Genomic DNA, 16273 nt, shown 5'->3' with positions numbered 1-16273 from the left:
TTCTTTTCCTTTTGGAATAAATTATTTAACTGACAGTGAGTCTCCTACTGCCTTATTATAGTGAGAGAATGTCTCTTCTTTTTCCCTTCTTTATTATAATTATACTCATTCAGTGCATATACATTATGACTGAAACATCAAGGGCTTACTATTGAAAAAAGCACTTACAAATCTGAGTCATGCTGTTTCCCTTCCCACTTTATTCAGTCTGCAAGTAAGAGGTATATAATGTACTCATGACTCACAGAGAATATGTGAAATTTATACTGTTAAAATCTAGCAAGTAAGATGAAGGGGGAGGGAAACAGTGTCAGTGCCGCTAACAGAGTAGGTACCCACCCTGGTGGAACTGGGGTACGTGAATGGTGCTATTTTTGGCACCACTGGGCATACCGAACGAGGAAGAAGCCTTATGGGCTCTTTTCCTTGTTTTTACAATTGTTAAGGAACAACAGCGCTTTCCAGAGTCTGGACCAAAGACTGTAGGCTTGAATACAGTACTTACATGAAACGACCGATTGACCAGCTCCTGAAGTCAATTGACAAGACTTCAGGGAGATATTGGACCAGGATGAGATCAGGAAAGAACTGATAGATTGGCAATTGTACATGTTTTTCAAACATGGCTATACAGAACCCTTTTTAACCTTCCCCTGTTATGATCTATTGTTTTTTATTCATGAATAGCTGTGCATATCGGACTGATACTAGATATCAAATAGCATGCTAGATTGAGAGGCAGCAGCTGAAGAATTGTGATAATTTTGTTCTTTCTATAATATGCAGGATTCTTGCAGCAATTGCCGCATTTTGCTTTTTATTTTGTCTTGTTTTTCCAGTTTTGCTTTTTAATTAGCTCTCTCAAGATCAAACAGTGATTGTCTCCCTAGGCAAAATCCTGACTGTACTGAAATCAATGGGAGTTTTGTGACTGACTTCAAGGGGACCAAGATTTTACCTTGTATATTTTGGATATAAGTTAACAGCAGTAAAAATGCAGTCTAAAAGAGAATTAAAGAGCAGTACTTTTGCAAAGAGTATACTGCTCCTTTTCAAAAGTCTTTTTCTTTCTCTTATTCTGAGGATAAGAAATAGCCTTCCAAATAATTTTACTATTGTTTAGTGTGTATAAACCTCTGCATTAACATCCCCTTTTATTAGCTGAGATGGAAGGAGTGGGCAAGGTTAGTGTGCTATGTTTTGTGCCTTCTACATTGCTGAAACAGCATAAGGAGAGGGAACAAAAGAGTAAACATAAGAACCAGGCAGTACTACTAGTAGAGTACCAATATAAATTAAAACGGAAAATATTTTAAATTGTGGCACATGCAAAATATACAGTACTGAACTGCAATGTAGTGGTTTTATTGGTTTGAGCATGAGATCACCTACAGAAAGAATGCACATATTCCTAACTTGCATGGAATAAAAAAAGCATGCTAATAAACTTTTATATCAGTTCAACCAATTATGCATCTCCCCCCCCCGCCACACTTTTCCTTATGGAAAATGCTCCTCAGTGATGCATATGAAGCTTGCAGCATAATGAAGCATGTGCTAAATAGATTCCTCTTCATTTTCTGTTCCTAGATTTTGTGAACCATTTGCAATTTCTCATCTGAATTATTTTAAATTACTTGCTGTATAATTTTGGCTTAAAATCCTTCATCTATATCTCATCCACTAGCAGTTTATTGTGCATTTAGATAATTATGACTGGAGATATAGGCCACATGGCCACGTGTTCTCTGATTGGATCAGTATCTCATTAATAAGCTAGCTCTATATATTAATCTCAGATATGCTTTCTGCTGTTGTTTTTCACCTCCAACTTATTCATGGCAGCAAAATGCAAGAGAGATGACAACACAAACAAGTAATGAATAGCTCTCCAATTGTTATTTTTTGTTACAGTTGCCCAAAGTCAATACACAAACATACACACGCACAAAGTGTTAAGAAGTTAAATTCAAGATTCAAAGCTTGACTCAGCATTTAAAATACAATATTAAAGCTGAATGTTTTTATATCTTTTCTTACCATCAGCTTTGCTTCCCTCTTCCATCAGGAGCTTTGTAATATTGAGAAAGCCTTTGGCAGAAGCTAAATGGAGAGGCCTGTCTCCAACTTCCCCGCTTGCATTCACATCAGCTCCAAACTTTAGCAAGAGGCGGGTTACCTATATAGTTCATCAAGATTAATTGAAATATCACATGAAAATATATGTTTTGACAAAACCAAAAAGAATATTGCATTGGTTAATACTATATGTGAACATCTCTTAAAACAGGGAGAGGAGATTCATTAGGAAACTCATTTTTTAATTGCATATCTATAAAAATATTAAAATACTCAAGAGCAAATGCTAGTTCATTCTCTAAAATTAAATGGATGGTAAAGGGCTAGAAGACACGTGTTTGTTTAACTAACCAGACAGCATAATAAAGTGAGTGTCCTCAAAGTCCACAAATTAGATGTGTCAGAGCCTTAGCTTTCTTTCGGAACAGTGTCTCTTATCACAAAAGCACCATATGCATTTTTGCATAATTTCACTAGACTGTGACTATTTGCTCAAAAGTGGATCATGGCAAATAAGTAAATTAATCTCTCAGCCCAATGTGTAAGGAGCTTCTTAATGTTACTGGATGATGAGGTGAATATACATTAAAAAAAGGATCTCAGGACTACATGCGTTGTGCACACCCTTGCCATAACTAGATCACAGAAGCGGAGCATTTCCAATTATTTGTGCGCCTGGATCCTGTCCTTTCAAAAGCTTCTCCCACGACTACTCCTCAACGCGCTCTAAGTCACATATCACTGAAGCGAGAAGTACACTCTACCTAGAGGTCATGCTTTGAAATTCAAAAATATCTCAGCATACATGCCTCTTGCCAAAGAAAGGTATGGGGAATGACTTGCATAAGCCAACACAGATCCGTGATTACTTTTCACATAAAAGGACTATTGCAGGGCAACTGACTGGATTACTAAATAAACCATGTACGAACAATACTTCAGCAAAAGAAAGGGAACTGGGGGTTTGATGTCAGTTTTGGTCAGAACTTCAGCATACTTTTTAATAATTTCACGACCTGCGTAAATGAAACAAGCACAGTCTGTCCTGTCATATGCACAATACCTCAGGGAAAATCTGCCCTGTAAAGCCTCAGTTTTTCCGTTAATTTGAAAGTGGTAACAATTTAATCTGTGAATTCCAAGGCAAATCAGTATAATTGCCATTTAATTATCACTGGCAAGAGATTTTCACTTCCTTGGAAATATTATATTTATCTCAGTGGTTCATTTCTCAGCTCTGTCAAATTTCCCCCATTTAGTTACCTGTTCATGGCCATAATATGCAGCAATATGCAGTGGAGTGAAAAAAACTGCATCCTGAACATTCACATAAGCTCCATGCTGCAAAAGGATGTCAACTGCCTAGAAGGAAACAAAAAAAAAAAAAAGATTCCATTTAGAAGCCCTATATGCAGTCAACTAGCAAAACAAGATTCTAAAACCTTACACCACCAGTTTAAAAGAAGACAAAAAGCCCCAAACCCGCAAGCTCTGAAGGTGAAGAACTATGTACAACACGTAAAAGTGATTAACTTACAGTACTTTAACTGAACACTGAATGTCACTGATGCTTCATAAATAAGCCTGAAAATGTATTCGTCAGTAAAAAAAACTTGTTTGTGAAGGAAGAGGCACAGAAATGACTGACTACAATTTCTCAGAGTAACCTTTCATTTTCTTTTAAGCATTATGAACAAAGAGTAGTAAACATATCAGAGTTTTTAGAAGTAAATAAAATAAAATGAAAGACCCTTTTAAATGTAAATGTATTCAGGTAAATCCTCAAGCATAATTCCCTCAGTGTGTAAAGATTTCTTTGTATTTTAGAAGATAACAGCCCTTCGACTTCAATAAATAACCCTAAGTGTTTTCTTTCAAATTGCCACTTTTTTATTTTTTCAGAACGCCAATGTTTTGGTTGAACAGCTATTAATTATGAAATATTGGCCTTCTGAATAACTGTCAAAAGGGAAGCTTGAATGAAACCACTTTGGATTATTTATTGAAGTCTAAGAGCTGCTAATTTTTTTGAAGTACAAGGGAGTCTTCATGCATGCTAAAGGGTTGCACCATGTATTACTTGAGTCATTCCACATATCATTTTGGTGAATGCTAATTCTTAAGCCTAATGAAGATGAAAGGTGCTGGACTGCAGATCACTCACAGCATGGATAGCAACAGGGAAATCACCTCCCAGCATGCCCCCCTAGCAATCTGAAGGAATCACAAGGAAGGAGAAAAGCTAGCTCAGATGCTATGCTATTCGCATCTGTACCTCCCTATTGAGACTTCCACTGATGGTCCCAGCTAATGCCAGCTGTGACAGATGATGTGCATTTCTGTTAAGTACTATCTAAGCTGAGAATACAACTCATTTCACACATGCAACAATGGTGCCAGTCATTTAAATCCATGTCATTCTCAAATACTTAAAGAACTAAGACCTGTTACTAAGCAACATTAATGTTCAGGGATTGTTTCTTTACACAGTTTGAACTGAAATATGTTTTTTTCCAGGTGACTGACTGAATGCATTTTCTGCATAACACCCATGACCTGACATAACTGAAGTTTGTCTAGTTCACATTAGTTTTAACTGCTTCACTATGATATCAGCTGTAAGCTTCCCCAGAACTAGCACTGTAGGGCCATTTCTGTTTTTTCAAAATCTAAGGGCTTCAACAGGATATAAAGGTGCTCAGCACATCGTAAAATAGACCTAAGCATTGCAAGGGCTCTTGATGGACCTAAGCATTGCAATCTCTTTTCTTGAAGACAGACTTGGGGAGGTGAAGGTTGTTGTTTTCATCTGTCGTGTGGAATTGCTCTTCAGCACCTCTCAGGTATGAATGAAATGATAGGGAATGTCAACCTTCTTTACCAGATTTTATTCTCCAGAAGCTAAAATATCCTGGTAGCACTCTAGGCAGGGACTGACACAGTTCTGATGGGAAGTGGCTAAAGAGTGAGCAGCATCTGTGAGTTAGATCACAAACACGTCTCATGAACAGCTGAAGCTTGTCTTTGACGCCTGTGGTATTGCTCTAGGAACGCAAGAACTCCCAGCACAGTGGCAAGGAAGCAGGTGGGAGCTGGCAGTGGGAAGAGGACTGATGAGTGAATGCTATCCTGGAGATGAACAGTATCCTGGTGTATTCAGGGCATCCACGGCTAGGCTCTGTTGCTGATACAGAATCACAAAATCATCATGGCTGGAAGGGACCCCTGGAGATCGTGTAGTTCAACCTCCCTGCCCAGAGCAGCATCACCTAAAGCAGGTTACTCAGGGCCATGTCCAGCTGGGTTGTGAATATTGCCCAGTCTCCAAGGATGGATGCACCACATCCTCTCTGGGCAAGCTGTTCCAGTGTTTTACCACCCTCACAGTAAAGAAACCTTTTTCTTATTTTATAAGTGGAATTTCCTGTGTTGAAATTTTCTATATTCCAAATCAAATTTTGTGCCCATTGCCTCTTGTCCTCTCACTGCACACCACTGAGAAGAGTCTGGCTCTATCTGTTTAGCTCCTCCATCTGGTATTTATTGATAAGACCCCCCGAGCCTTCTCTTCTCCGGGCAAAACAGTCCCCGCTCCCTCAGCCTCTCCTCATATGACAGATGTTTCAATCCTTTAATCAACTTTGTAGCCTTCTCTGGACTCGCTGCAGAATGTCCATCTCTCTCTTGTACTGGGGAGCCCAGGCCTGGATACAGTACTCCAGATGTGGTCTCAGCAGTGATGAATAGGGAGGAATCATCACCTCCCTTAACCTGCTGGCAGCGCAGGCTCAGCCTGCTGGCTCAGCCTGCTGCCCATCAGGACTCCTAGGTCTTTTGCTGCAAAGCTGCTTTCCAGCCGGTCAGCCCCAGGTAAAGTAAAGCTTACAGTTGAAAAGAACTGGAGAGAAGGAATCATAGAATGACTTAGATTGGAAATGTCCTCCAGAGGTCTCTAGTCCATCCTCCTGATCCAAGCAGGACTCATTTCAAAGGTCAGGGTGCCTGGGGCCTTGTCCAGTGGAGTTTTAATTATCTCCAAGGATGGAGGCTTGGCATCCTCTCTGGAAAGCCTGCTTCAGTGCTGTACCACTCTCACTGTGATTTTTTCCCCTTATTCATAGTCAGAATTTCCCTTCCTATATCTTGTGTGTGATGACATCCATTTGTTGTGCATCCTTTTGCTGTCATCCTTTTGCTACGCATCTCGAAGAAGAGTTTGCCTCTCTCATAGTAAGTGGAGTTACTATGAAAGATCCCCTGAGATCTTTAGAGAAGTTGCCTACTTTTATATCAGATGAAGATCAGCTCAGTAACAGTCTTATCATGTGCACTTACTGCTGGAGTGCTAATGTGTTCAGGCAGTAAAAAAAGAACATGGAGTTACCAGTTGACTAATACAACTTTCTCCCTCCAGCATGGATCCCACGTCTGAAGAATTTTCAGTATACTAGTAACATGGTGAAACAGAGAGGGGGAACGCAGAGCAAATTAGTCTGTGAGTTAATGGCCTGGTCATTTTCAGGTGTTTCATCTTCACTTTGACCATTTTTGAGCAAATTTCTATTATTAAACTAAAGCTGTAGCTGTTGACTCTGAAAAGAGATGTTTGGACCGGTAACTTTTATAGGAATGTGGATGAAACTTCTTTGGATCAGTTTTTATTTTAATTTAGGCACGCAACTGTAACACACAGGCACAAGACCACAGCTCTGACTCCTCTTAGTATCTGTGAAAGCTGGAATTCAAAATGTAGATTCACCTACAAATCTGTGGAGCTTCAAGAAACTTGAGCTTGAAGAAACTGTGTTGGGCAATGTGGTTCGACTTCTGATGATAAACAGAAAACTAGATGAATTTTGACGTATTTTCTTCAGGCTGTACAAATGGCAACCATGCCATCTACTTTGTGATCTCCTGATAAAAGGAATTTTGTGAGTCATGTTAAACAATCTCCACTCAACTGTAAATGACGAGATGGCGAGATAGAGACAATCCTGAGCATTTCACAGAGAAGCTATCTTTCTAAGAAAGAACAGAACCTTAGAAAACACTGAAAGTTGTCACAGGTTTTGTAAGTAGGGGGGTATGCTGGAGTGATGTATAAAAGCAGAGGGGGAAAGCTTCTGATGCAAAAAGAGCTTGAAATACTTACACAAAGACCAAAAAGAAATCCTCAGGATTATCCTCAGGAGACAGACTATGACTAAGGGTGCAGCTCCTAACCTGAGGGAAATTTTCAAGCTGTAGAGAAAGCAGCTCTTGCTGACTTTAGTAGGTGTTGTAGGGGCTCAACAGATCTGAAAACTGACAACAGTCAGCCAAGGTCTGCAGTCAATATAATTGCCCAGATTAAAAAAAAAAAAGGAAAAGAAATATCTCTGACCTCTCAAAGCCTCAGTGTGATTGGGAACCATCAGCACGGATTTACTAAAGGCAAATCATGCCTGATCAACCTCACTGTCTTCTATGATAAAATAGCTGGATTTGTGGATGCAGGGAGCGCAGCTGATGTCGTTTACCTCGATTTTAGCAAGGTTTTCAACACTGTCTCCCGTAATATTCTTGTATTCAAGCTGGGACATTACAGTCTGGATGGGTGCAAAACTAGAGGGGTAAAAAACTGATCGGATGCTGGAACTCAGAGGATAGCTATTAATGAGCTGTGGTCTATCTGGAGGCCTGTAGCAAGTGGAGTATCGCCGGTCTATACTGCGACCTGTCCTGTTTAACTTTATCAACAGCCCTCGATGAGGTAATGGAAGTGTAAATCCTCATGTTTGCAGATGACACCAAGCTGGGGATATTTGTTAGACCCAGGGGCAGTCCTGTCCTTGAGCCGTGTTATTTGGGCCAGCCATGTGCCCCGGCAGCAAAACAGGCCAACAGCATCCAAGGCTGTTAACAAGGGCACAGCCAGTAGACTGAGGGCAATGGTTATGCCCTTTTCCTTGCATAACCAATTTTTAATTTACAACAATACTTTTTCTTTTATTTCATAATTTCTGTTAAAGTTCTTTTATGACAGGTTTACTCAGAGGCTTTTTGAATATTCAAGTCAATTATGTTCACTTCAAAGAGAAACTATTAATTAAGCTATGCTTTGAAGGTTAGAAGGAGTCAACAAAATAGAACATAAGATAGATTAGGTAAGGACTTCATCTTTTGGACAAGGGCAGGAGATAATAATTCCTCTAAGAAAATAAAATAAATGATTATTGACTTTTTAGTAGATAAAATTAAAGAAAAACAACTTCAACAATTAAGCCATTTGCACCCGTGCTAACTTCCGTAGAGTCCTGTGCTAAAATATCTAAAGAATCTGTCATGGTTTTCAGAGTTCCTTTATTAATTAAGCTATTAAAATAAAAAAAAAAAAAAGAAGATTAGTGCCAAGCATTTGCCCAATTCTCTCTAATTTAGCAAAGGTGGGTATGATCAGTCATGTCCTGCAAAGTGTCTTTGCACAAAATTAGTACAACTCTAAGAATTTTAGAATAAACCCTGGTGAGACTGAATTAAGAAACTTCTAAAGAGCTTTCTGAATGTTTTAAATACAACTTGCTGATGAAAGACAATTGTCTTTCTAAGGGAAAGTTTAATGTTTAAAGAAATGTTTAATATATTCTCTCTTGTAAGACATAAGGACACATGTCAGACCAGCGATAAGCTTTCTTTTTTTTTTTCCTTCTTAGCTATTCCAATCAGATAAAACACAGATTACAGAAAAAATCGATCATGAAAGATGCAGGTGTCTGGAAATATAATGCTCTCTCCAGGATTGTTTTTGCTAAAGAGTAGCTGAACTGGATTTTTTCATGTTTTGCTAATATCAGCAGATGCTGCACATAAAATAGTTTAAATGTTTTTGTGCAATATTATTAAAGGCAACTTTTCTGGGCAAAGAGATCACCATGAATTTAACAATAGTAGTAGTACTGCAGTTCTAAAAGGTCTCATTTATTTTGACGTTTAGCTTAAATATGGATCATGCACAAATTTGCTGCAAAGGTTATTCTCAGGGAGTAAAACAGCTGTCACTGTTTTCAGACAAGTTAGCACCATTAAGCTAATGAAAGCTCCTTCAATGAGCCACAGTTCAACACTTTTATAGTTGTGTTTGCCAAACATGTCGTGGCTGGGCTGAAGACTTCCTCAGTGTCTGTGAAGCCACCTAGGACAGAACGTTCAAAAGTGCCTAAGTGACACAGTTTCATTAACATTCATTTTCACTAATACTATTAAAACTAAAGTAATTATAGAATTTTAGTCCTACTGAAAATCCTAAAGAATCAGATACCTAAGATCCAAATCCTCAAATATAATTATGTCCAACTGCCTTTGAACTGACAAGTATTTTTTAAATAGGTTTCACAGACACTGCCTTTGCTTCCTGCCAGCTCCTCTCACCCATTCTTGTCCTCTGAATCCCTATCTTTTCCCTCTCCATCCAAGTAAGTCCCTATCCTCTTGCCACCTTCTCCCCTTCAACATGCAGTACTGATTCTCTCTCCAACTCACCATGTGCTGAAAGGGTGGCAGGCGGATGTGAACCATAATCTGCTGGATGATACCTCATCTGACTCAACACCATCTACTCCTTGAAGCTGTGAAACAGCCTTGTTTGCTGTGGTAAAGGGAAGGAAGAGTGTCTTTGTGACATGGATTTTGCTCTCTAATTTTCCTCCCTTGTTCCTCAATTATACAATGAGCAAAATCAACTAGAATAAATTTCTTTTTTCATCTAGACAGCCACAGGGTCAATGTCCCACCTTGACAGTGCATCAAATTATTTTCCTATGCTTGATCCTACCCTGAGCAACAGTGATGACTTCTAGGTGACTAATTACATGAAACTGCCTTATACATGAAATTGCCTTATAGTTTGGGATCTACTTTTCACAAGCAAAGAATAATGGATGTGAGCTGATGGTCTTTCCTAAGCTGAACTGGGTCCATTTGGATTTGTGCCGTGGCTGCGCTCCCTGCCCTTTTTCTCTCAAAGTGCCAGATATTCCATTGACGATATCTTGGGGAGCTCCACTTCAAAGCTACCGCAGCTTGATTTAAAAATCAAAGCTACCACACTTGATTTAACATGAGTGAGTTCTACACTAGTTTAAACATGTACAGCATGGAAGAAAGTAATTTGCATCTGCTCTTAGGGATATGTTTATTTATAGTTAGGGTCTAAGAACAGGTGAATTAGTTTCAAAAAATTAAAAAAGAGGAAGAGAATCAAATCCAACCCAAATGCTTCTAAGCCAGAGATTCTTCCACTCCTGGGCTGCACAAAGCTTCCTTCATTTCATTCAGTCTGGACAATTTGTCAGTAGCTGTTAAAATGGCTATGGACTGAAAAAAACATGAGTTCCAGTCCTTTTTGTCATTTTCCAGATCTTCAGATAAAGGCAAATTTTGAAGATGACCTTTGACTTCCCATTACCTTGCAGCTTGTGCAGTTAACTATACTGATGCAATGTCAATGCTATATCAATTCTGGATTCCAGGTTCTAGAATAATTCTGTAAAAGTCTGAAAAATTAGTGTCAGGTAAGAGAAAGGGCTGAGAAGATGCAGCGTTAGCATAAAATGCAGGGAATGGAAGAAGAAAATGGGGACTTCATGAAACTTAACTCCTATTATCAGTAAAACTCATTCAAGTGAGGACAGGAGGTGACAAACATATTGTTTTAACATATGACTTTTAAAGGAAAAGGGATTTATTACTACATGAAATCCGTAACTTGGGACTAACTCCCTTTTCCACAACAGTTCCTTGTTACAAACACATTCACATTTCACATTCTCAGGTCGGCAGGTGGCAAAAATTAAGTAGCACTGGATCATCCTGCCTGGAACCCTCTGTCCCGTTCACACATCCTCGTAGGTGGTAATCTGAAAGTGACAACTTTAATTTACAAAATGAAGTAGGCAATGATACTGGTTTTCCAGCACAGTAATACCAGATAACACATAAATGTGTATGAGGCACATGCATTATTTATTTAGCAATGACCTCGCTAGGCTGGAAATAGTTAATTTTTTTAAAATATCAGACTTAATGAGAGATTTATTAAACCTATTTGGTAATGTCTCTAACATGGTTTCTAGCTTATTTTGTACGTTTTCACTATTTTTTCATTCTTCCCATTGAGGGCTCTAAGTTCTGTTAGTATACAAAACAAGCAAACAGCATATTTTTGTTAAAGTAAAATATGACATTAAATTATAGAGCAGATGAAATATTTATACACCACACTAACTCAAATGAGTTGGAATATCTCATTTATGCTGATGGCCTTCAGTACCCTCTTTTTATAGATGGGATTACCTTAGTGGTTTCAGGTGTGGAGATGGAGCAAAAGTCATAGGCTAACTCTTCAGTAAGTAGAAGTAATTATCTATCTTATTAGAATTAGGGATATGTCAAAAAATCTATTTTCTCTTTCTTAAATTTATTGCATTTTCAGAGTTTTTAAACAAATATTCCATATTTCCATGAATATTATTGAAATTCTGGATAAAATAAACTAATCTAGCCGAGGAAAGTCTCAGCTGAGTGACAATTTCAATTACATAAGCAAGGAAAGAAAAAGCTTGAATTTGAACTATAGTTCTTCAGTCCCCAAAGCAGCAGATGAGCCAAATGAGCTGTACAGAATTCCACTCCATCTATGGAGAATATTTCTGATAATGATCTGATCATTACTAAAGAAGGAATAATGGGGCTTTTCAAAACGGTTTGTGATAAGTGATATCTTTTTAAATATCCCTCTAAGATGTGGAGTGTCCCCATTTTTCTGTGACTTCAGTTGGAGCTGAAGCCGTGAAACAAAGAGCAGGGCTTCTTTTGACGTTTACGGGACAAGGTCCAGACATTTAAAAAATAACTTTGAACCCCACTGCAGAGTACTTGTATTTCCCAGTTATTTCTTCCTCTGTTCTAATGTTCTGCTCAGAAGTATGCATTTAGTCAGTGTTTTCTACACCCTCTACACATTATATTGTAATATCTCTTTATTTTTCTATGGAAATGCAATGTTATTAAAAATATTTATCCCCAGTTTTATGATTCTACATTACAGAAGAGGGCACTGCAAGATTGGAACCTCAGTCTTCTCAGCTCTGGAAGGAAACGCAGACAGAAACGTAGGAGGAACACAAAAGGAAAATGAAAGGAATGATAGCAGAAAGCTGTCTTTGTTAGGGATGAATGGCTCTAGTTTCAAAGTACAGCATTTTCTGCGCTAGCAGTGTAAGCCAATCAGTGACAATGGCCTAAATTCTTAGTCCAAATTCAGTACTGGTTCATATTCTACGTATGTGTCTATTTACATATATTGCAGTAGTACAGAAATTTACTTTTCTTCAAGTAGTACATAAATACTAAAATATGTTTGCTTTTGAAAATATAGCAATTACAAACATAACGGTTCCTTCACATTCAGGAGTGAGAACCTGGCTTTTAACATAATTCAGCATTAAAACCTGGTCGTTTTGATGTCAATGAGTGGGACGGGGTGTTCCCCTCTGTGTGGCTAATTAACATGAAGGCTTCTTTCCAAGCACTCTGGAAGTCTGAATAAATTATTTCTGTTTTCAGACTGTCTCTGTATAATCAACACAATATAAGGGGTCTTATTTTTAACCAAAATCTGTTTCTCATTATTTTTATTTTAATATGCCTGTTCTCTGGTGAGTAGCTCTAACTTTTATATTGCTCTCTGTGTCTTTTTTATTATCCTTTACATACGTCCTTTATTTTTATCTAAATCCCAGGACCTCCCCTCATCCGAGGATTAGAAAGCTCGGTGAGCTCTTGTATCTGCTTGACTGGCACAGATTCTTCATGTAGGTTCCATCATATCTATCATCTTTCATAGCCTTGCAATGAGATTTGAGGATGCTGAACGCTTGCCCACACAAGATCTGTAAAGAAAGACTGAACTTACTGTGTTTCCAAAATTAAGTGTATAGGAATTTCCAAACTCCAAGGCAACTAGTAGATTGGTTGTTTCACAACACCTAAACATACTGAGGGATAGTAAAGGATATATGTTTTTTAGAAGTAGGAAACAGGTACCTTGGATCACTAAATGATGTTTAGAGTTAAATACCTGCATGTAAGCCTTACAAATACCACCTCTTTTACAAATATAAGATAGTTATCTGCTGAAGTTTGACTAAATTCAGAACTAAATTTGATTTGGCAAGGTTCTGGTGTTCTAGGAGAAAGAGAGATGGTTTCAGCCATAAGCAAAAAGAGAGAAAGTTTCACCTGACTCTTTGGTGGTCAGACTCTGGGCTGTTTGGCCACTGTGTATACCCGGCATCACTAGAAGCCAGTGCATCACATTGTGGAACTTGGTCTCCGTGCTTTCTTGCATACTGTCTGACATGTCAACATGCCTGTCTTTTAATATTTCAGATATCTGCTAGAAAGTACTGTCAAGCAATATTTCCAGTCAACTTGGACGGGATACTGTCACATCAAACATCTTTGGTAGCTATCACACCACTTTTTGTACAAACAGTTAAAAGATTGTATTAAAGATAGATCATATAAGAATCTTCCATCTCCTTTTCACTTACTGCACTCAAAAGATTGACAGGTCCAGAAATGTACAGGGTAACAAAATAGATCATTTTGAAAGCGGAACAAAATCAGACTTTGGGATGAAGTTATCTGAAAACAAGGACTGACCTGCACTACAGATTTTACAGACGCATGACTATTATAATCATAATGTAAAATCTCCCAAAAACTGAAAAAGAAGCGACCCAAGTGCCTTAATAATATGAAAGTAACATATTATGCAACCATGTAGAAACCTGAGATTGAATGAAACAGTCATTCATTACATTGGCTACAGTTGAGATAGAGAGTTAAGATAAGAGGTTTTTTTTTTTTTTAAAGTTCCTAAACTTCGTAACTCCTAATCACTTCACAGCTCCTTAGGAAATGCATAAACCTTTGCGTTTTCAATGAATGCACTACAGTCGCTTTGCCTACTATGATGGCAGTACCTACCACAGTCTGCAAACTTGGGGCCAGCTTTATCACAAACAATTTTATTTACTGGTCAGTCTCAGTATGGTTGGAGGACAGGCGACTTCTCCATCGACAATAAATAACCTTATGCAGAACAAAAGGTATCTGATGTAAGGCATCTTAACACTTCTGTGGAAGACATCCTGAGAATTTACACTACAGGAAATTTTCAATTTTGCCATCAGTATTGGTTAGCTGGATTTCTGTTTAATACTGCTCAGTGAATTTAGTGCTTTATGCATAGTATGATAAGTACAGTACAAAACTGCACACACAGATGTCTCACAGAGCTCAGTGTTGCCTGCTAAGCAAAATAAACACTACCAAAGAGGTCATCAACCTTCTACTACAAAGCACTGAAAACGCTTTTAGATGTTACCAAAGCCAGTAAGTCTCCAGAAATAAAGGCTAGGATACAAACTTAGGGCGAGCCTCAGGTACTTTTATGTGAACATTGATCTTAAGGAGAGCAATTAACCAGTCAACAGCAGCTCTAGTACAGCCTGGCAGAAAACTCGCAGACATCAAAAGCGGCACTCTCCCCGAAGGGCACAAACAGCATAGGTGTACTTGAAAGGGTTTTAGCTTTCTAGGACACTCGCTGCTACAGTGCTTTACTGTGAGGTAGGGACTGTCGGTTTGCTTACGCTACTTAATTTACTTGGCCCTTTCAGGATTTCCATTTAACTGAACTTCTGTACTAGATGCAATACATCAAGCAACATTTGTGCTCCGTATTTTAGTCTTGATTCTCCCTGTGTTTTATTTCTTACATTTCCTGTCATTGTAAAGAGAACCATAAAGTGGGAGTAAATGTAATTTACTTTGAAACATAAAGAATATCTCACTACTCAGCAAAATCGTTCCGAGCTTCTGTGCATGCATAAACGTACGAAGCATGCTCTGCTCCTCTCTCTGTATACATGTTGTTCACTTCTCTCAGCAGCTGATTAGGATGGAAGATTAAATTGGCATTCCAGCCAGGAAAAAAATTAAGCCCAGGTAATAAAATTTTCTGTGGTAAATAGTAGGTAAATAGTAGGCTCACAACATAACTTTTCGCATCTCGAGCCACCTCACACATGAGGAACAGAGCTGGATATCTCATAATCTCAGAATCTGTTGTTTTGCTTTGCCCAGAAGTTACGGTGGCCTTCTGGCTTTTAATAATTATAGAAATATGTACTGACACTCCAACTCACCAACTCAAAATAAAAAGATTATTTGAAAGGGCAGGAAAACAGAGAAATCAATGAGAAAATTATTCAGGACAGTTGTTGACCTGAGTTTCTGAATCTTAGACAGGAACTGAAGGTTCACAGGCTCACCCTTGTTTTATACCCTCACAGTCCTTAGCTGGGAGAGGGCAAGAGGGAGAGAATGGCTCAGTGGACACTGTTCTCTGAAAACTTCTGCAACCCAGAGAAAAAGCAGAAAACTTTTACCCACTGCAGAAAAAGCAAACTGCAGGAGTCTCCAAGAAGTGATGCTGTGTACAAGGCAGATTTCTTCAAATGATCTTGTGCAGTTTTCCATGAATACAGACATGTGTTCATTATCTCCAAAACATTTGCTTCTTGTTTACTTTTGAGTAGTTACCAAATATGAAACAATTTTTGCTATTTATTTCATTTTTGTCTTTCAGAAGCAGAAAGAGTACTCAGTATATCACCTATGATCTGATATAGCACTTGCTTTACAGCTGAAAACACAGACTGCTCCCTTGAAATAATACTGCTCCCTTGAAATACTTGAAATAATATTAACTTCAAGTTGACTCTCTTGCCTTCTGCCCTTGGAAGCGCACTATTTTCTTACTGGTGAATTCTCCACCAGAGAACACTACTAAGATGCACTTCTGTACACAGTAAGTTCATTCCCAAAGGGACTTCCATGAAAGCGAAGGCAGCGTAGTCCCCCAAGATGGCGTGAACTAGATCAATATGTGCATTCTAGAAGGTGGTACAGTACAGTACCACACAGTTCTTACTATATCATAAAATACTGTGTGCACAGTTCATAGTTTAATTTCTTTTAACAAAACTCCCAAAAGCAAACTCTAGTAAGTCCAAAATCTCAATTAAGAGAGCGCTTGCTTCAGTCCATACCTTAAACAAACATCGCTGGGTGACAAATCAACTGC

The 16273-nt window shown here is 38.4% G+C and overlaps 1 protein-coding gene across 1 annotated transcript in view; it reads right to left on the bottom strand.

Annotated features, from left to right (window-relative positions):
* TNNI3K (TNNI3 interacting kinase) overlaps nucleotides 1–16273 on the bottom strand; it is a 131718-nt gene that overhangs the window by 79599 nt on the left and 35846 nt on the right. The window contains exons 8-9 of the mRNA XM_068952594.1: nucleotides 3343–3441; nucleotides 2041–2179 (exon numbers count right to left, since the gene is read on the bottom strand). Coding sequence (XP_068808695.1) covers nucleotides 2041–2179; nucleotides 3343–3441 — 238 coding nt within the window. The remainder of the gene's footprint in view (nucleotides 1–2040; nucleotides 2180–3342; nucleotides 3442–16273) is intronic.

Source organism: Struthio camelus, chromosome 8 (genome assembly GCF_040807025.1).
Source record: "Struthio camelus isolate bStrCam1 chromosome 8, bStrCam1.hap1, whole genome shotgun sequence".
Lineage (NCBI taxonomy): Eukaryota > Metazoa > Chordata > Aves > Struthioniformes > Struthionidae > Struthio > Struthio camelus.
This window is presented reverse-complemented; position numbering and strand designations above follow the sequence as displayed.